Here is a 22,791-nt window from a genome sequence, read left to right on the forward strand (position 1 = left end):
TGGAAACACTATCATACCCAGAAAGCAGACGATGAATACAAAAACCCTACGATGAGTCCAACCCAGGGAAGTGATGGAGAATTCGTCATGAAAGATATGGTAAGATTTGTTGTGGCTGTATCGTTCATAGAGGAAGTAGAAGGGTATATAGGACTTCTTCAGGCATGCCAAGTCGTCATTCTTTCTCAGACCCATCACCTTCAGAAATTCCCAGGTAGTGCAATTTTGTGGTACTAGTAAACCGGGACTATCCCATGGTAATTCAACGAATCCTCCTATTTCCTCCAAAAGATAAGTAATTTCTATGTTGCCAAAACAGAATACAGCCCTTTCTCCAGAACATAGTAGCATCCTCGATCAGCATGTTGTTTGGATGGATGTCCAATAAGGGGGTAAGTTTCCAAGAACCCTTTTTCACATGATTTTTGTCGCTTGGCAAAAGGTTTTCCCACCAATCCAGCAATAACGGTGGTATATTTCGGACCATGCCAAACTTGGGGACTTTGTGCCTCATTTTCTGCAAAAATAAACAAAGTTAGACCCTTTCCCCCTCTGTATTTGACTACTTACACATTAATGATTAGCATGTCGGCATTTATCTCTCCAAATAATGCACATATCGTGGTTGCGCCCGTTGAGATTATGAAAATCCCGGTGGACTTTGGACAAGGTTTTTCTTAGAGGGTTATCATGCGGACAACATAGTAACCTAGGATAGGTTTGATCATGATGCATGTACAATTATTATTAGAGTAAGGTTTCTATAGAAGTCTAGACTGGTACCCTCAAGAGGACAGCTTGAGAGGGAAAGGCATGGAACCGTCGATTGCACCGCTGATTGACTAGTTTTACCGCAAATAAGCTTTTTCAAAATTAAAGGGTGATTTTAGGAAGAGCACAGACACTCATCAAGTGTCACTATGGTATTGGTACACATGAGTGAAATATGATGTTGAGCATACTTTATGCAAAAATAACACGTTGTCAAGTATTTTCACATGTTTGAAAATAAATGCAGTATTGAATGAACATAAAGACATAAAGGAAAGAAAAACAGGGAAGAAGTTAGCTCGTAAAATGAAGGAATTATAATAAATCAAATAAAGGGGGTAAGGATTGGGGAGAGACAAGATATATCAAAATTAAAAGTTGGGAACAAGTGAACATGATTAGGAAATAAGGGGAAACATACGATAATTGATTTAAACGAAGGGTTGCATATGAGTTCATATAAAGGGGAAATAGGGAAAAGGATATGCATGTAGCAATAAAAAGGGAAAACAAGAGCGAGATATTCAAATAATAGCAAAATAACAAAAATACGCTAATTGAGAGATACTAATTCATGTAGAAGAAGTTCGTAATGGTAAGAGCCTATAGATAATCCTCAGCATAGTCGACATGCTGTTGCCCCCTTTTTCTTGCAAAATCGGGTTTTGACATTTGACAACTCCTTTGAGAGGGTAGGGGAAAGTAATTGGTTAGAGTCACCACCTAACGGATTCAGGTGCATTAGGTCACCTAGAGCAGATAACTCATATTATACCAGTTTGCATTACCAGAGATCGGGTAAGGGCTCAGATTACCTTGAGGGAAAGGTGTTAGGCACCCCTAGAGGTCCACAACGGTGGGTCCCGGCCGAACTTAAATTATGAATTAGTCTAATAAAGAAGCGAGAGAATTATTTAATAAGGATGGGGGTTAAAGTTTTTTTAGCCTAAAGGATCACCCCGTGCAACATAAATAATACTCTGTAACTCCCTCAAGTCGAGGTGTTACTCATATTATTCAGCGGGCATAGACTATCATTTCCTGCTACCCAATTACTATCTTTGAGTTTTTGCTTAAAGCGCTCTAATCAATTCTAACTCGTACCCTATACGTGCACTACCCGTCCCTTACCTATGGTCCTGGAGGCATTGGTACCTCTATTTTGGGATGAAACTAGACTCAGCTTAGGTTGCTCAAAATTGTAAAAGACTAGGCGACAAGCAAAATAATTAGGACTTTCACATAAAAGCAGATATGGGCTCATGTTAGCCTCTGCACATAAGGCAGCAAATGCACGCAAAACATATTGGCGTATTGGCAGTTTAATCAGTTAAGGATATTAGATCCTATAGACATGATTTCTACGTGATTCTGGATTTTTAAACATGCTGACAGTAATTTCTGAGTGATCCTGTAATTGACTACTGATTTCAATTAAAGCAATTTGAACATATAGGCGAGTTATCTAAGCGTTTTATGTAGTAACTAATAGTGATGATTACTGGATTATATTCAAAATTGGTTAACTAAGTCCTATAGACATTATTTCTAGTGACAATGGTTAACCCAGCGTAGATGACTATTAAATAAACGAGTAAAGTAGTTAATTAACTAGTTCAAATCCTATAAGCATGATTTCTATAGTTAAACTGATTTTAAATCCTATAGGCATGGTTTCTATCATTGAACCGACTTTAATCCTATAGGCATGCTTTCTAGAATTGAGCAGTATATAAGCAGGAATTTATACACATTGAGCCAGAAAACAATTAAGCCAAATATTGTTCCTATAGGCATGGCTGCTAACGCACAATTACTGGACGAATTGATACACCTAAAGGCAGGATTTCTAACAAATCATAACGTTGGTCCTATAGGCAGGATTTCTAACATGTAAACACAACATAGAACTTATAGGCAGGACTTCTAACATACATCAGAATGATCCAAGCAAACACCTATAGGCAGGATTTCTACCCATTCTCATGCAAACGTTAAGACTAAGACCAGTTTCCCTAATTCACTATTGCCCCAATCGTTATTACAAATAATTATTACAGACCATGATCAAATGAATAAATTATAAAGTGTATAGACCATAGGAAGCCTGCAGCAGACCCAAATGCACTTAGACAAACCAGGCCTTCAACTCGTAGCATCTCCAAAGCCCATGTTCATAGGTACAACATGACCAATGGTGAGTGATTCACCCATATCTCAAAGATAAGCATACAAATCCCAAATATCTAGTGTGTCAGAGTTCCCAAGGGCTCCAAGAACCCAGGGCAGTGCTCACACTAGATAAGAATGATCAGAACAGTTCAAGGAAAACTATGGACCAAATCCTGGTGCGTTAGAGTTCACGAGGGTCTCACAGGAACCCTGAGCAGTTCTTACACCAAGAAAAACCAAGGGATAGGGCCAAGATTACTTTGGATTTCAACCAGCAGGGATTAGAATTCAGGATAGTGTAAAAACAAGATTGGGAAACAGGTTTAAGGACAGAATCACACATAGAACAGAGGCAAACACATTGAAACTAAATAGACCTGAAACTAAAAAGTTTGAAACAGGCTGACAAAGAACATTTTTTAAACATGCTTCACAAAAACAATAAAGAGTTCAAAATGGGATAACTTATATTAAATCAATCATGAATCAATAGGCATATTGGTTATTAATAGACGTTAACAAAGAGGGAGCAACATGGTGGGAACAGGATCAAGTAAATACATGGTAACAGACTTAGCAGTAAGCTGAAGAGTTTACATGGTGAATTAGTGTCACAAACACAATTAATACCAAATGGCAGTCGTAAGTTACACACATTCACACAAGTTCATCAATTAATTCTCAGAGTTTAAACCTATCTAAAACACATAGAGCAATGAATCTAATAACAGTAGCATATTGGGCAAGTGACATAGTAGGGAAATTTTAATAACTTACTAGGTTAGATGAAACAAAAAGAAGCTAGGTAGTGTAGCAATAATCATCAACAACAGTAAACAGCAAGAAGGTTTTTGGCCTTGGCTTCCAGCCGGCAAAGAATTAAAGTAGAGTAGAATATAGTATCTAGTTTCAGTAGTGAGAGATACTCTGATCCTTAAGGGGGAATGAGGGGAGAGGTTTAAATAGCACTAGACTAGGCACATAAATATGGTAATAATCAATCAAGAAAACATCTAATAGTCAATTAAGGGAAGAAAACTCAGAACCTTATTTAAGGTAAGCTAGAAGTAACAAGTGCATAGATGCGTAAAACATAGAGTCAGAGATTTTAACACGGTAATTAGGGACTCAAACAGATTTGAGGGATCAAAGACTCCTAAGTTTAGGATAAGTAAAATTGGTCAACATTTAACAGCAAGAATCATAAAACATATAGACAGAATCACTAAAGGAAACAATGAAAGAAAGAATCAAAAACCCTATTTTTAGGGTAAGTAAAATTAGTCAGAAATTAATGGCAAGAATCATAATAAAGATGCATAGAGACATATAGACAGTAATAATTAAAGATTGAACCGGATTTGGTCCGATTTCAAAGAATCAAAACCCTAATTTTTAGGGTAAGTAAAAATTAATGAGAAATATCTACGAAAAATCATAATAGAGATGCACATAGATAGATATACGGAAACATTACAGAGAAATAATTAACAAAAATAGAAAACTATAACAGATCTTGAAAGATCTGAACCCTAGCTTTAGGGTATATGAAGAGTCGAGAAAATCTCAGAGATTCATATCATAAAGAGACAAAGAATGAACATAGATGGAAAGAAGCAAAGATCTGAACCAGATTTGATTCAAAATAAGAGAGTTCTGCTTGCCATGTTAGGCAAGCAATTATGTAACACCATAAATGGGTAGCCAGTAGCGAGACAATATGAATAAGTTAAGAAGATCGTTGATGGATTCCATGTCTGGATTGGAATCAAATGGGAGATGGGGCTACAGCGCTAGGGTTTCTTCACGCGGGGCTGTAAAATGATTAGGGTTAGGGGTTTCGTTAGGTTAAAAGGGGTGAGTGTAACGTGGACCGTTGATCTTAAAGATCAACGGTCCTGATTTAAGGGATCCTGGATCGGATATTAAATAGGTATGGGGACTGGGCTGATAAGTATCGGGATGGTGTAAAGGTGTTGGGCTTGTGTATTGGGTAGTTTTAGGTCTGAAAATAGGAGTAATTTATGGCTAGTTTTTAAATACCCAACATTTAATAAATAAATAATTTATAAAAGTGATTAATAAATATAAAAAATATCATTTGTGCACTAAAATGATTAAGAGTAATTACTTAACATTATAAATATGTAACAACTCATTTTCTACATAAATAATATAATTATACTTGCATATGGGCTATTATTGCAAAGATGTGTAATTTGGCTTTAAAAATGCAAATGTAATTATAAAAAATGTCCTAAAAAAATATTTAAATATTATATTGGCATAAATGATAAATTTAGATGATTAAATCATCATAAAAATAATATGAAGGATGATTATTTGATTTTTATATAATAAATGCAGGAAGAAATTGATTTAAAGCCTTTAAAAACTATGGAAAATTATGAAAAATGCTTGTATACATTTATAAACCAAGTGATGATGCATGGCCCAATATATATATATATATATATATATATATATGTGTGTGTGTGTGTGTGTGTGTGTGTGTGTGTGCGTGTGCGTGTGTGTGTGTGGAAAATATGAGGGAAAATTGGGTATCAACACCAGCAAGTAAAATATGAGCATCAGAGACCGGGTGGATTGCTTCAGAGGTTAGAGATTCTAGAGTGGAAATGGGAGTGGATCACCATGGATTTTGTAGTTGGGCTCCCACAGACTTCGAGAAAGTTTGATGCTATTTGGGTTATTGTAGATAGGCTGACCAAGTCTGAATACTTCATTCCAGTTGGTACTACTTATTCTTCAGATCGGTTGGCTGAGATTTGCATCCGAGAGATTGTTCACCTTTACGGTGTGCCAGTTCTATCATTTCAGATAGAGACACGCAGTTTACATCGCAGTTTTGGAGAGTCGTGCAGTGAGAGTTTGGCACCCAAGTTGAATTGAGTACTACATTTTACCCTCAGACGGACGGACAGTCTGAGCGCACTATTCAGATATTGGAGGATATGCTACGCGCGTATGCCATTGATTTTGGGGTTCATGGGACCAGTTTCTGCCACTCGCGGAGTTTTCTTACTACAACAGCTACCAGTCGAGCATTTAGATGGCTCCGTATGAGGATTTATATGGGAGGTGGTGTAGATCTCCGTTGGGTTGGTTTAAGCCGGGTGAGGCTAGGCTACTGGGTATAGACTTGGTTCAGGATGCTCTGGATAAGGTTAAATTGATTCATGAGCGGCTTCGCACGGTGCAGTCTAGACAGAAGAGTTATGCCGACAGGAAGGTCAGTGATGTTGCTTACATGGTTGGGGAGAAGGTTCTACTGAAGGTTTCACCGATGAAGGGTGTTATGAGGTTCGGGAAGAAGGGCAAGTTGAGCCCTCGGTTCATTGGGCCTTTTGAGGTACTGTAGAGGATTAGAGAGTTGGCTTACAAGCTTGCCTTGCCACCTAATTTGTCAAGTGTGCATCCAGTATTTCATGTTTTTATGCTTCGGAAGTATGTCGGCGATCCATCTCATGTTTTGGATTTCAACACAATTTAGTTGGATGGTGATTTCACTTATGATGTGTAGCTGGTGGCCATTTTGGATCGGCAGGTTCGAAAGTTGAGGTCAAAGGATATAGCTTCAGTGAACAATGAAGAGGTCAGCCCAATGAGGAAGCTACTTGGGAGACCAAGCGGGAGATGCAGAGCAAATATCCACACCTATTTTGACTCCAAATATGTTTCTAGACTAGTTCGAGGACAAACATTTGCTTAAGAGGGGAAGGATGTTACGACCCGGCCAGTCATTTTGAGAGTTGTAGTCTCGTTTCCTTATTTACTACTCATTTTGTGCTCTACAGGTGTTATATGACTTACCGGGTTAGTTGGTTCAGTTCCGGAGAGATTTCAGAGTGAATTAAGATACTTAGTCTCTTAATTGAAAGCTCAAGTTGGAAAATTTGAGTGAATGTTGACTTATGTGTAAACGACTCCGGATTCGAGTTTTGAGGATTCCGTTAGCTCCATTGAGTGATTTTGGACTTAGGAGCGTGTACGGATTGTGATTTGGAGGTCTGTAGTAGAATTAGGCTTAAAATAGGAAAATTTAAAATTTTAGAAAGTTTGACCGGGGGTGGACTTATTAATATCGGGGTCGGATTGGATTTCCGGAAGTTGGAGTAGGTTTGTGGTGTCACTTATGACTTCTGTGCCAAATTTGAGGTCAATCAGACGTGATTTGATAGGTTTCAACATCGTTTGTAGAATTTGAAAATTTCAAAGTGCATTAGGCTTGAATTGGGGGTGTGATACATGTTTTTGATGTTGTTTGAAGTGATTTGAAGGCTCGACTAAGTTCGTATCGTGATTTAGGACTTGTTGGTATGTATGGTTGAGGTCCCAGAGTCATCGGGTTGATTTCGGGTGGCTAACGGATCAAAGTTGGATGTTATAGGATTGCTGAAGTGTGATTCCTGCTGGTGTAATCGCACCTGCAGACAGGGAACTACAGGTGCGAGCTGGCAGAAGCGGGAAGGAAGCCGCATAAACGGCCAAGGAAGTGAGGCAGCAAATGGTCGCAGGCGCGATGGTTTTGCGCATCTGCGTGACCGCAAAAGCGGATTTGGCCGTGTAGCTGGTCTCCATAGAAACGAATATTCGTCTCGTAGAAGCGAGTCCGCATGAGCAGAAACTTGGACGCAGGTGCAGAGTTAGCCACAGAAGCGGGCTCTGAAGCGCACCTGTGAGGTCGCAGAAGCGGTTAAGTTGTCGTAGGTGCAGAAAGCCTAGGCAGAACCTATATAAACGAAGGTTCCGAGATTTTTGCCATTTCTAACATTTTGAGCTCGAATTTTTGAGGTTTTTGAGAGGGTTTTTGAAGAGATTGTTGAGGTAATCTTCTCGTATCCATTTTTCTTCAATAATTATGTTTCCCCACTGATTTTTCACCTAGTTGGTATGTTTTTGAGGTGAAATTTGAGAGTTTGAGGTTAGGAATTTGGAGAGTTGATTTTGGGAGTTTTAGTGGAGAAATGATATTGGATTTTGATAAATTGTATGCTTAGACTCGTGAGTGAATGGGATTTTGGTTTTTTTGACTTTTGTTGGATTTCAGTTTTTTTGGGCCCGGGGGCCGAGTTTGAGTTGATTTCGAATTTTTGAGTTATAGCTTCGTAATTTCTTATAGAATTCATTGCTTTAGCCCATATTGATTGTATTGTACTGCTTGTGACTAGATTCAGGTCATTTGGAGGTGGATTTGCGAGGTTAATAGTTTTGCCCGGATTGAGGTAAGTAACACTTCTAAACTTGGTTCTGAGGGTTCGAAACCCCGAATTATATGTTATATGATTGGTATTGAGGTGACACACATGACAAGCGACGGCTGTACAGGAGTGCACTGTGAGAATTATGATTTGGTCGATTCTATGGCACTGTATAGTGGTTCTATTTTGTTGATATCCGTGTTTTCATCATGTGATAAAGTAATTGAGCTATCGATCATGCTAGATATCATGTTTAAACTTTACACCGGTACTATTAGGACCATAGTGGTCGTTTCTTATTGTTGTCTTACTGACTTTATTGATATTTCGTACTCAGTCATATTCATTCATTCATATCATATCTCAGTCTCTATTGTTAATTATTGATACATCATATCATTATTTTCGGGCTAGTTTCATGACATTGTTAGCCCGTGAGTGAGAACGGAGAGATTGATGACTGAGTGAGGCCGAGAGCCTGATTATGAATGACAGTTATGAGATCGGGCTGCACGCTGTAGCGGTTATACTGATTTATGATAGCGCTTGGGCTGAAGGAGCCCCTCTAGAGTCTGCACACACCCCTAGTGAGCGCGGTTGATTATATTGAGGGATGGATCTTCCTTGAACATGGATCTTGTCCGAAACATTATATACCTGGAGATGAATCTTCTCCGTGGGTTGGATTGGCTCAACTCGCTAATGGGTGACTGATGGTCATTGATGTATATATTCCGAGATACAGTACCGAGTGATTGACCATTTGAGAGTGTGAGCACATAAGGCTGTCGACATGGTGTATCACATACAGTATGTGCATTGGCATGTAGAAGTAGAGGAGTTATATTCTTCATACCATACATATTTACTCTATTTTTAGTGTTTGAGTTATCTATTGAACTTGAAAGCATGCCTACGTTTCTCCACTATTATTTTTATATTGAATTGTGTCGGTTGAGTTCGTCACTACCTTTCAATAGGGTTGTGCATTTGGATCGGATATCCGAAATCCGATCCGATCCACTCTATTTCGGATTTTCGGATTTCAAATTTCGGATTTTCGGATTGGATACGAATTGTGTTTTATGAAATTTCGGATTTTCGGATTGGATTTGGATTGCTATGATTTTAATTCGATCCGATCCGATATCCGAAATTATATGTACCTATATAAATACACACTAAAATTTTAGGGTTATGCTTATTCATTTTTCACACACCCCCTCACTCACTTAGATTTTTCCGCCTCTCTTGCACCTCTCTTCTCTTTAGTGAAGACTAAAAGAGTCTCAATGACTCAAACTTCCGATTTTACTTTGATTTTATGTCTCTTTCTTCCGCCTCTCTTCTCTTCTCTTCTGTCTTTTATGTCTATTTCATGTTCTATTCTTCAACTTTTGATTTTATTTTGATTTTTTTGTTTGGTTTGGTAGATGGAAGATGAGATAGAGACACCGAATGAACTTTAAATTGTTGAAATTTTTTGTGACAATCCAATCCGACAATCCGAAAAATTATCCGATCCAAAGTTTAAAATCTGATCCAATCCAATGTTAATTCGGATCGGATTCGGATTGCCCTTTTCAGAATCCGAAATCCGAATCCGAAATAGGCTAAATCCGATCCAATCTGATCCGTGCACAACCCTACCTTTCAGTCCAAAGTTTGGATTTGTTATTTATTGAGTTAGTTGTGCTCACGCTACACCCTGCACCTCGCGTGCAGATCCAGGTGCTTCCGATCACGACGGCTGTTGAGTGAGGAGTTGAGATCTTAGAGACTATCGAGGTAAATTGCATGGCGTTCTTAGGCCTTGACTCTCCTTCATTATCTTTATTTGTATTTCAGTTCTTATTCCCTAGACATTATAGTAGACTGTATCCCGGTATAGATGTTTATGTACTCAGTGAGACCCCGATTTTGGGATAGTTGTATTGTGTTGCAGATTTATTTCTGTTTCAAAAAGGTTTTACTTTAATATAAATTGCTTCCATATATATTTTCAAAGCCTTTACTGTGTTGAAATGATTGAGTAGTGGTTTGCCTAGTTCCACAATAGGCGTCATCACAACGGTTAGTTTTGACCTCCCAGAAGCTTGGCTGGGAGAAAAGGCTTTTTTTTTAATTAAGAAAATACTTATTTTATAGAATTGAGGTGTTTGATAAGATTTAACGAAAAGAATAAATGCTTATGAGAGCAGAATTTATTTTTTTGAAGTTGAAAAAGTGCTTTTCAAATCGATTAATCAAACACAAACTACTATTCTTCAAAAGTACTTTTGATTAAAAAATAATTTTTAAAATAAGCAGATTTTGAAAGTTTGGCTAAACACACTATTACTTTTTTCTTAAAAAAGAAAAAAGAAAAAAGAAAAAAGGAGTTAGAATAAGTTTAAGCTATTTACTTTCACATTATGAAGGGGAGCATTGGCTTAACTGGTAAAATTGATGTCATGTGACCAGGAGGTCACGGGTTCGCGTCGTGAAAACAGCCTCCTGCAAAAAATGTTTGATAAGACTGCGTACAATAGATCTTTGTCATCCGGTCCTTTCTCGGATTCCGCATATTGCGAGAACTTAGTGCAATGCCCGCCCTTTTTTTACTTTCCCATTATCATTTGGACGGTCCCGAACTTTTCAAAAATAGAGTTGGTGCCATATTGTGATTTTTAGATGTTTCGGATGCTTTTGTCTACCAAGCTAGTACACCAATTAAGTCAATCGTAGCAGAATTAGAAGACATGGAGACAAAGAACCTGAAAGTGCTATTGTTGTAAACTTTAACTATTGGGTGGACATAATTTTAAGTTGACATTTACTTTAAGCAATGAAGTCCAAAAAATCCAATACTGAGATAATTACTGTCTCCTGCTACGCTTGTGCAAGCAACTGTATTTTAATGGGCAAATAAATTGGGCGTTTGGACATAAGAATTGTAAAATTTCTATAAAAAAAAAAGTGAATTTTTCTTTCAAGTGAAAACGGCATTTGAAAATCAGAGTTGTGTTTGGACATGAATATAATTTTGGACTGTTTTTGAATTTTTGTAAGTGATCTGAGTGAAAATTTTGAAATACAGCTTTTTGGAGTTTTTTAAATTTTCGAAAAAATTCCAAAATTCATTTTCAAGTGAAAATTAAGAATTTTATGACCAAACACTAATTTCGAAAAAAGTTAAAGATTTCGGAAAAAAAAAAATTAATGGCCAAACAGGTTCTTTAAGAACTAGTAAAGAGATTGGGATGACACCCATTAGAAATGGGTAAAGTGGCGGATTTGCCCCCATTCCTAACTGTTGGGACTTTATTACAATAGTGGCCATTATTTAGACATTAGCACATTCTGATTTTGACAAATAATGACATTTTGAAAATTTCGTGGCAATTCAGAATTTAAAATTTATGAATTTTTATTACGATTTTAAGTTAATATATAATTATAAGTAGATTCGCAATTAAATATTTAAAAATATTCGGTAGTAAATTTCTTAATACATATACAATAACCACGTTTTATTTCGTGGATCCATCCCTTTGGCTATTTCATTAGAGATAAACGTTTATTTGTTCATATCTGTAAATATCATCGGGGAAAGGATTAAGAGCACACATTTTTCTTTTGTTCAAATCACACAAGTGTAGCAAGTTCCTTAATTCTCTTACCTTTGCCCGAAAAATCATGATACTAAAAAATGTGTTAGAAAAAAAATAGTAGAATATCGGAAATTAGGCCTTGATAGTGTAATTACTGTCTTTAAAAAATTTAAGCCTTTCAATTTTGTTGCTGCAGGAATTATGGCAGAATTCCTCTAGGATTCTATAAAGTCTCTGAAATTCGAGTGTCAGCAATTAACTCGAATTTTCACTAAAACAAACTTTATGAATTACAGATAACAGAAAGAGAAAAAGATGGAAAAACTGTTATTTTTCTGATGATTTTCATTTTGGAGAGAAATGGGGTATTTATAAACCGTTTTAGATGTCTATTAGAATTAACAGACTCAACCTTTGCTAGCATGCACCTATTAAAACCAATAGTGACCTTTTTGAATTTAAAAGAAAATGTTAAAAATGTTTTTCTGAAATTTAATTAAAAACATTCAAATTAATTAATAAAATAGTAGGTGATTAAAATATTAATTTCGGGATACTTAATTGGCCCCAAGTACTTAAGTGCGTGGCCAATCTTGACTATTAATAATATAGTCAAATTCCAATTTCCCTCCAAAACATCCTCAAAAATATTCAAAATATATAAGACAAAGAAATGGTTTTAAATACCTCTTCCTTTCTTTCTTTTTCCAATGAGAGACAAAACAACATCTTCTCAAATACTCTCATCAAACACTAACTAATCTAACAAAATGATCAACAAACATCTGGATATTATATCAGAAGACACAATTTACGGTCACAATACAACATGTACGATAATTTTAAGGGAAAAAAAAAAGACATTTTCCATGCTTTATTGAGACAAACGACCTTATTGTTAGAGTTTGATAACTCTAACAAACTATGATAAGCAATAGTATTAAATAGAGACATATTTATCGTATCTTCCGATTCCTTAATATATTTATAAAATCTTGGCCAGCTCATTCATGGGTTGTATCGACAGTTAGCTTAGATCACTGGTCATGTTCTAAACCATGTGCCCATGTGGCTAACATGCTAAAGTTGAAGCCGTAGAGGTTGTGCCACTAAGTTGAGAGGACATAATGCACCCCAATAATGACGCACAAACCGAAGATTATATATATATATATATATATATATATATATATATATATATATATATAAATTTATATATAAAAAATCAAACTTCGGTCATTTCTGTCTTAAGTTCACGCAAAAATACCTAAAGTTTGCATGCTATCAAATTGTCTAAAGATAGGCAACTTGGCCGAACTTCTGGGACGAATGCATGGGTGGATTTAGGGGCCCAAATAACGGGCACGTGACCTCATGATTTTTTTGTGATATTAGATATTTTATAAAATTACTCTATTATTCATCGTCTTTATGCTTTAAAAGGACTGAATAATGCACTCTTTACCCAAAGAAATTAATATAACATTGGGCCACTGTATAAGATAAAATACGTTCGTATTAAATGTTCGCATGATAAAGCGTCGTGCCGCTGAAGACAGAAGGCAATCAGGTCTGAAGGCAACGATCTCGGTTGTTCTCGGCAATGGCGGATCTAGAATTTTTAAGTTATGGATGTTGAACTATTACTTATCTAAAAATTACTATTAAGACTGGGTGCTCAAGTAATATATTTGTAAAAATTACTAGCTTTTTCATATAAATAATAGTTCACGATTCCAAAAGTAATAGGTGCTTGAGCACCCATAACCATCCACATACATCCACCATTGGCTTTCGGAGGGCATGGTGTTCATAAAGGCGAAATGAATGTATGTCACCTGGTAGCATTTAATGGGTGTTGAACTATTACTTATCTAAAAATTACTATTAAGATTGAGTGCTCAAGTAATATATTTGTAAGAATTACTAGTTTGTTCATATAAATAATAGTTCACGATTCCAAAAGTAATGGGTGCTCATAATCATCCACATACATCCACCATTGGCTTTCGGAGGGCATGGTGTTCATAAAGACGAAATGAATGTATGTCACCTAGTAGCATTTAATGGAGAATATTCTATAGCATTAAGTATATGATCCGTTACAGAGAATATGGCATTCACTGAACCTTAGTGAGAGAAACTCTACATTCTCACTAACCTACAGAACATCTTCATCTTCTCTTTTCAATCATTAAAATGACTACAAACATCAACCGCCATATCCCCCCTAAACCACCAGTTAAGGACACTACCACCCAAAAAGAAGAAATTAAAAGCTTCAAAGAAAAACTGATCGAAGGAGTACATCATTCCCTAACGATTGTTGAGACCTCTACAAATATGGATACTGCTGCTAAGGTCCAAGAATCTTTTGCTATGCCAAATCACCAAATGATGATAGATGACAAGAGAATTCAACTCACATAGGAAGATCAAGCACGTATATATCAACCTTGGAAATATTCTCTCATTATCAAGCTAATTGGTAAGAAAAGTCAACACCATATACTAAAAAAGAAAATCCAGAAAGCCTGGAAAATTATAGATAATTTCTCCCTCATTGATTTGGGAGCAGACTACTACATAGCCAAATTAAAATGTGAAGAACACATGATTAAAGTCTTAAATGTTGGCCCATGGTTCATATTTGGCCATTTCCTCTCTATTCAAAGATGGAAGCCAAACTTTGTGGCAATAGAAGTTAAGAGCTCCCTCACAGCCATTTGGATCCGTCTGCCCCAGTCACCAACCGAGTTTTATGATGGTACCATCTTGGCAAAAATTGAAAATGCCATTGGTAAAATTACTAAAGGTTGATGTGTGCACCTCTTCCACTCTTAGGGGTCGCTATGCCAGATTATGCATAGAGCTTCCTCTTGAAGTCCCAGTAATCTCATTCATCAACATTGGCCATCATAAACAAATCATCCAATATGAGGGGGAGAATACCCTATGCAAACAATGTGGAAGACTAGGTCATGTTGCATTGAAGTGTTTTTATGCTAAAACATTACTGTCATCAAACAACTCTATGGTTAATAATAGTCTTATGCCTAAAGAGGTGAGCAACGACAGTGAAGTAAATGAACTAGCATGGCAAACAGTTAAGTTCCCAAAGAAGAAAAGGACCAATGGGAGAAATTCTGGAAAAAACCAAAACCCAAGTATTCAAGCAAAACCTTTTCATCCAATGCCAGGTAAGTACTCTTCCTCTACCCCTAATAATATGTATATCCCCATTAACACTCATTTTTTGAATAATAATAAATCTACAAACAATGATTTCTATCTTTCTCAAGGAAATCTTGTGGATTGCAACAACAAATTTTCCACCTTGGTTAATCCACCCATAGAAATAAAAATAAAAGAAAACTATTTACAAAAGTCTAATAAATTTTCTAAGTTAAACATTGATAACGTGTCTTTACCTAGCTCTCCTAATCACAACGTGGCTGACATGGAGGTCACTGATTTACTTTACATGAAAGCCCAAATTACCACTCCTAATCAAATTATGGAAGATAACAAGGCTACTAAAAACAATATTACCCTAAAAACAATAGATGCTCTTTCCGAAAATTTTCCACTAAACCTTCCTATCAACACTAATTCTTCCACTAACCTCTGCATGGTAAAAGACCAGGCCTCACAACACTTGTCCCACATGCCCCCACCTCCTAGCCAAATGGCCAATAGTGATCACCACGTGCTTGTCCCTACCGATGCACCAAATCCCCTTAAAATATATTCTCCTGGATGCAAAGAAAGCATACAAATAGACCCAATCATTGGCACCCTAGATAACCATTCTACTGAAACCCTTCTATCTTCCTTTGTACAACCCATCACAGAAAATATAAATCACTCTCTAAGTAATCAATATGCCAAAATTTCCTCTATCTCAATGAAAAAGATACAGCCTTGTCCAAATCCTAAGGCATCAAAGAGCTCACTCAATGGCAAACCCACCCCTAAATGTGGACAATCCACAGGGAAATCAAATAGTATTCTTCATCAAACCACCACTCCCTCAAGATCACCAACTTCTTTTGTGGATAGAACAGGCACTGATGGGTCATGCAGTAACATTCAACATGATGTTAGATGGCCAAGAAACTGTGATCATCCTCTAAAACTCTCACTTCCTAGCACAACTTGTCAGCGAAGGAATGCATATGGCCATGAGCAATTACCACAACCATGTTTGGCTAAACAATATACTTCAACATTTAGCCCCTAACTTGAATGCTCAACAAGCCCAAGTCATGAGGAATCGGTGGAACCTCCCTCACCACTTCTTTCGCCCAGGGGAGATTCAAAACTTGAACCCAATCTTCATGCCATGGGCAGTAGCCCCCCACTTTCAACAGAACCAAGCTCAAGCAGCCCCCCAGTAAACTATCCACCTCCACAACCAAAAAACCCCAATGTGCAAGAACATGTAGAGCCACCAGTAGAGAATGTAGATGAAATGAACTTACTAGGGTCAGAAGAGATAATAGAATTCTCAAGTCTAAACGATGTAAAAGTCTATCTTTTTAGAGAGATGCAAGAGAAGAGATATGTGCTCAGTTGCCCTCCAACATTGTACAAGTTCTCAATGGACATCAGACCTCCTCAAGATCCAACGGTTGGGAACCATGCAATGATACTAGTTTTATCCATGAGGAGGAACTCAGTGCTCCATGCAAGAATGGAGAACAACTCAATCAACAACCATGTATCAATGATGTATAGGACTACTAGTATAATCATTTGGAATATTCGCGGTGGAAACAATGACAACTTTCGTATCAACTTTAGGGAGATGGTTGATACTCACAAATCCTGCATGGTTACCTTGTTAGAAACTCGTATGGAAACCATACCACCCTTCTTAATGACTTTCCCTTCACAAATATGGTCGAGGTTCCAGTAGAGGGCCAAGCGGGGGGTATGGTCATCATGTGGGATGCCAGCATAGTGAAAGTGCATGATTTTGTTAGGAGGAACCAAGAAATCCACGCCAACATTGAGGTAACTCCCTTTAATACTGTTTGGTTATTCTCCTCAGTTTACGCGAGTACTAGCTTAGGGAAAAGATGTACGTTGTGGAATAATATAGAACAAATCCATTTAAATAACTCCAAGTCTTGGCTCCTATGGGGAGATTTTAATAACATTTTTTATGCAAATGATAAGTTTGGAGGGAATCCTATAAACCGTAGAAGAAGTAACACCCTATGGAATAGTATCAACAAATACAACCTCTTAGACCTAGGGTATAAAGGTTGTAAATATACTTGGACTAATAATAGGAAAAAATCTAGAGGCCTTATAATGGAGAGATTAGATAGAATTTTTATTAATAATGATTGGCTATCCCTTTTTCCAAAAGCTATGGTCATTCATTTGTCCAGAACCCACTCCGACCATAGTCCGTTATTAGTTGTATTAAATCCTAGTAATATCAATTTCTCTAATAAACCTTTTAGACTTGAGACTATTTGGTGTAGGCATCGGATTTTATTAACATAGTCAAAACTTGTTGGTCCAACAATTGCTTAACAGAAGTTCAAACAACTTTTAAAAGCACGATAGTAAACTGGAAAAATGAAACATTTGGTGACATCTTTAAAAAGAAAAAAATCATGCTAGCCTGGCTAAATGGAATTCAAACCTCTCCCTCTTACCATAGAAGTTTCTTCCTGCAAGACCTTGAATCTAAGTTCCAATTAGAATATAATAGTATATTAAAAATGGAGCAAGACTTTTGGAAACTACGATCAAGGATCTCTTGGTTGAACGATGGGGATGCAAATACAAGGTTCTACCATGTTATGGCCTCTAATCTAAGCGTTGTAATGCCATCATATATTTTAAAAACAACAATGGTGATTGGATTATTGACCCCCTTCCATCCTTAGCCATACTCTAGACTTCTTTAGAAATGTTTTCACAACTTCAAAAACCTCCTCACATAGGAAGGACACCCTAGGGATCCATCAAGCCTTAATAAAATTGATTTAGCTAGCCTTGACAAGGCTTTAACAAATGAGTAAAACAAATGCTGATTTTTCATTCAAGCCCTTTAAAGCACCTGGGCCGGATGGAATTCACCCCTTTTTTTATCAAAAATACTGGCACATCATCAAACTCAGTAGAGTCTTACTGTCACAAGGTTTTTGATACTCAAACTCTGCCTAGTGGTATAAATTCAGAAATAACTTATAATTCTGGAGGTTCTCTAAGCAGCTACTGGAAATTTTGTTAGGATTTTGGTTATTTCGAATAGCCCAATTAAAATCATTGAAGTTGTGATAGGTCTTTTTTGATTCTGGGCTGAAAATGAGTTGAGTTCTGGATATTTTTAAAACTGGTTTGGATTTATTGTTGGAAAATACTGTTTCATTGCTAGTTTAAGCTGATTTCACTATTCCATTGACTGATTCTGGACTGATTCCTACTATTTGCTACTGATAACCTTCCATCTCTTAATTCTGTTCATTTTCAGGTATTCTCCTCAACGATTGAGTGGCCAACGAACCTTTGAAAGAGATTTGTTATGTATAGACGATAGAGGATTCTCTGAAAATGTAATTAGATTATTCTCTACTTGAAGTTTGTGTTTTCCTTAAGTTAATATGAGTTATTCAGTCTTGTCTAGTTCTCTTCCTTCTTTCTTAAATGGCTTATATGGATAATGGTAAATGTATAACTAGTTTCATGCTAAAATATTTAAGTTTTGTGCTAAACTATGAAGTAAGGTTCTGATTTGTTGTTGTTCAAGAGATGCTCTACATGTAATTCTTAAATTGCATATGTTACTTTAGGACTCCTTTGCTACTGATGTGTTGTTGGAATGAATTCATGAAGTTAAAGGTTTGATTTACCATTTAGAGACTCAAGGGAAATATAATTGTTTCCCTGTATCTTGTTATTGGTAGTGAAAGAGGGCCTACAAGTTCCCTACGATCATCTTATAAGACCAGTTTTGAAATTGAGTGCAGACCTATACACCTGTAGGTTTGTTTATTGATTGAGAATGAGCCCATGTATTTGGTGTAATAAGTTATTTACTTTTGAGATTTTGTACCGGTGGGGACTCGAATGGGGATTTCGTTGCTGGATTTTTCACGATGGGTTGGGCCTAAAAGAGCTTGAATGTTAATATTCATAAGTTAGCTGGATCGGTTCACATTTAATTGGGTAAAGTTTAGAAATAATTGAATCAGTTTGTTTTCCTGTTTTCCTATAGTTTCTTTTTCGTTAATTGGCATTAACTGACCGAGCGAGGGTTTGATTTTGAGGAATGGGCCAACGTTGGCCCAATTGAGGAATATCATGACAGCCTTGGTAGTCTATCTCCTGCCATTTGGGCGTCTCTTCCATTCAGAGGTGGACTTCCCATTAGGCCCAAACCTAAGATTAATGTATATGGAATTCATAAATGTTGGTTTGACGAGTCGAGTTTGAATTGCAGTTTAACGTAATTTTCCATCTTTGCAAATAATCTTCGGTTAGTCAATTATGTTCTTTATATAGGTAAAGTTGGGAGGCTAGCCATATTGAGCAAAGCACAGTCTATGGCCCTCATGGTTTCAAGATAAGGAATTTTAGGCAATTAAGTGAGGTGTGTCATATTAAGTAAAAATAGTTTATGACCCTCTCAATGTAATTTGATGTCCCTATTAAAATCAGAACTGAGGTGCGCTGTGCCAAACCAAATTTTAAATGCACGGCCCTCATTTAATTAGTGTGTTTGCTTTAGAAATCGAGGTGTTCCATTTAGCGAATTTTCGGCCCTCGCAAAGTTGCAAATGCGTAGTTGCTTTAGGTGCGTTCTTTAATAATCTACTTCCTTAAACTCGGGTGTGCATTTCATGTGACCCAAATCCAAATCTCAACAACGTTGAATAAAATGTGTTTTGGATTGCGGGTGTATGGCGCCATCCAAAGACATGTTTTAGACGACGTTAAATCTTCGTTAAAATGAATAAAAGTGGTTTTAAGGTTAAAATGCACATAGGTTCAAAACGTCTTAAAATCAGATAATTATGCCAATTATAGTAGTTGAGCGACCGTGCTAGAACCATGGAACTCGAAAATGCCTAACACCTTCTCCTGGGTTAACAGAATTCCTTGTCCGGATTTCTGGTTCACGGACTGTAATACAGAGTTAATCCTGGAAAAAGCTTTTGATAGATTAGAGTGATCATTTGTCTACAAAACTCTTAGATTCTTCAATTTCCTCCCAAAAATCAGTAAATTAATTATGCATTACATCACTACCAGCTCTATGGGAATCCTGGTTAACGGGGCAACTACTGAGTTCTGTAGTCCTAGTAGGGGTATCCGACAAGGTGACCCCCTATCACCCTATATATTCATACTTTGCATAGTATTACTTTCAAAACTCATCAATTATCAAACAGACATTTTAAATTGGGATCCCATTAAAATCTCTCAAAAAGGCCCTTTTTCATGTCCTATTTGCGGATGATATCACCCTAATGGGTAAGGCTAACAAAAAAAACTGGTCATTGTATTAAGGTTAGTATGGATTTTTTCAGCTCACAATCAGGCTTATCCATCAATTACACAAAGTCCAAAATTATCCTTCCAAAATTCAGTCCTCCTCATATCTCCTCCTACTTCTCAAACCTCTTTGGAATGAAAGTTGCACATGATTTTAGAAAATACCTAGGCTTCCCAATTCTAAACCATAGTCCAAAGCCAAGAGATTTCAAATTCATAATTGACAAGCTTCATAGCAAAATGTCCCACTGGAAATATTCTTTTCTAAATATAGCCGGTCGTGCAACTCTTGCAACTAGCACTCTAAATTCTATCCCTTCCTACTCCATGCAATACACTTATCTACCTAGTAAAATACTAAAGCAAATCGACAAGATTCAAAGGGATTTCATTTGGGGGAGTACTAGCTCTACTAAAAAACTCCATTTAGTGAATTGAAACCTCGTCACCAATAGTAAACAGGAAGGAGGCCTTGGCATCCAAAAAGCCTCCTCCAAAAATATTGCCTTACTAACAGGTCTTTCATGGAGGCTTTTACAAAATTCAAACACTCCTAGGACTCAACACATCACCTATAAATATGCCAATAAAAAAACTGTCAATCCTTCTTCTTTTATTTGGAAATTCATCCTAAAGGGATGGAATTTTTGCAATAATGGTATCTTATGGCATCCACACTCAAATTCTAAAATGAACATTTGGTCTTCAAATTGGATCCATGACTCCAGTTCTCTGAGAAAAAATTTATGTGGTCCAATAAATAAAAAGGACCTTAATATCCCCATCAAGGATATTATAAAAGACGGCAATTGGAATCTCACTAATATCTCCTTTAATATTCCTATTACCCTTATGAAAAAAATTATGGCTACCCCTTTACCTAATAAGTTTATTAAAAAAGATACTATGACATAGGGTATTACCTCTAGTGGTCTTTTCATTACTAAATCATGCTACTCTCTCATAAACCCTTTTACCCCACCTAAGTTAGATTTTGAGTGGATTTGGGATCTTCAGTGCCCAAACAAAATCAAGTTCTTCTTCTAGAAATATATGTATAATCATATCCCTTGCAGAGCTTTCTTATCCCACATTGGTATGAACATCGATAAGGTTTGCACCATTTGTAGAATTAATGTGGAAAGTGTTGAACATATTTTTATAGATTGCCCTATCACTCAACCTTGTTGGGAAAAATTGGGCATCACAAATTTGCAATTAAAAGATGGCACCCATTAGCTATTGAGACTGAAAGATATTTTTATTCAAAAAAACCTTTATTCTAATAACTGGAAAACCATTCTCCCCTTTGCCATTTGGAATATATGGAAAAATAAAAATAACAATAATATTAATAACTTTAGCAATAAGGTCTATCACACGGATATCCTCCAACAAGCCTGGGAATACAACTTCTTCACAGAAAAGAATCTCTTTAAGGAGAACATGATTCAAATTGAGATCAGATGGAACAAACCTCCCCAAAATACAATCAAACTGAATATTGATGGAGCTTTCTCCAAATCTACTCTGGAAGCTGGCCTGGGTGGAGTTTTCAGAAACAAAAATGGCGACTGGATTTTTGGGTACTGCAAATCAACTTATGCATCATCAGTCATGCATTGTGAACTAATGGCTCTACATGAAGGATTAAAGATTGCTCAACAACTTGATCTTCCTAATATCGAAATAGAGACAGACTCAACGGATACCATATCAATGCTTAATGAAAATAACCGTAACTTTTACAATCTAATTTTGGAATGCAGGTTGTTAATGAACCAGTTAAAGCACCCAATTCTGAGGCATAACTTTAGGGAAGGAAATGTGATAGCCCACCTCTTGGAGAAGGAAGCAGTGAAAAATTTCAAAGTTTTAAAATGTGTCCACCATCCACGTCCACCTTGTTTTGTTGAACCTTAGTTGCTAAAGGAAAAGTATGGCTATAGTATTAGGTCAAAGTTTGTTGCTACTACTGTCTGTGAAAAACTTGCCAATTTTGGCAATGAAAATGTCCTAAGGGACTATGTAAGAACTGTGTAATGTTTGTGCTTGTGTTAGTAATACAATATTATCTTTTGCTTTTAAAAAAAGAATATGACATTTACTGCCTATCATTACACAAATTCAATGGCTCTCATAATTGTTATTTAAGAGGGGCTTGATCTTAGGACCTTGTTCACTAGGTGCAACTATAATAGTGAGTCCTACAACCATTGTAAGGACACGAATTTTCTAACAAGCATATACTATACTTTGTTCAAAGCTCAATAATATTTTATTTTCTTGCTTATTAATATTGTTACTATTGCCTTTGGAAGCTCTGCTCCCAGAACCAGGATTTCTGCTGCTTTATCTCGATTTCAACGCTAAGTCCTATATTCTTGTTTAATGTATTTATCATTTTAGGGTCAAATCGATTCACTTAATAAACCGCGTATAAATTCAACTATATCATTTACGAGTAAACATGCACTTGGTTAATGTTAAGTTATTTATTCAACGAAAGATTG

At 36.6% G+C, this 22,791-nt stretch overlaps 1 protein-coding gene across 1 annotated transcript; it reads left to right on the forward strand.

The window, feature by feature from the left end:
- The first annotated feature begins 21,724 nt into the window (after positions 1-21,724).
- Positions 21,725-22,201, forward strand: LOC142180983 (uncharacterized). The gene has a single exon (XM_075253091.1). The coding sequence runs from the start codon at positions 21,725-21,727 to the stop codon at positions 22,199-22,201; it is 477 nt and encodes a 158-aa protein (XP_075109192.1).
- The last annotated feature ends 590 nt before the right edge of the window (positions 22,202-22,791 follow it).

Source organism: Nicotiana tabacum, chromosome 5, assembly GCF_000715075.1.
Source record: "Nicotiana tabacum cultivar K326 chromosome 5, ASM71507v2, whole genome shotgun sequence".
Lineage (NCBI taxonomy): Eukaryota > Viridiplantae > Streptophyta > Magnoliopsida > Solanales > Solanaceae > Nicotiana > Nicotiana tabacum.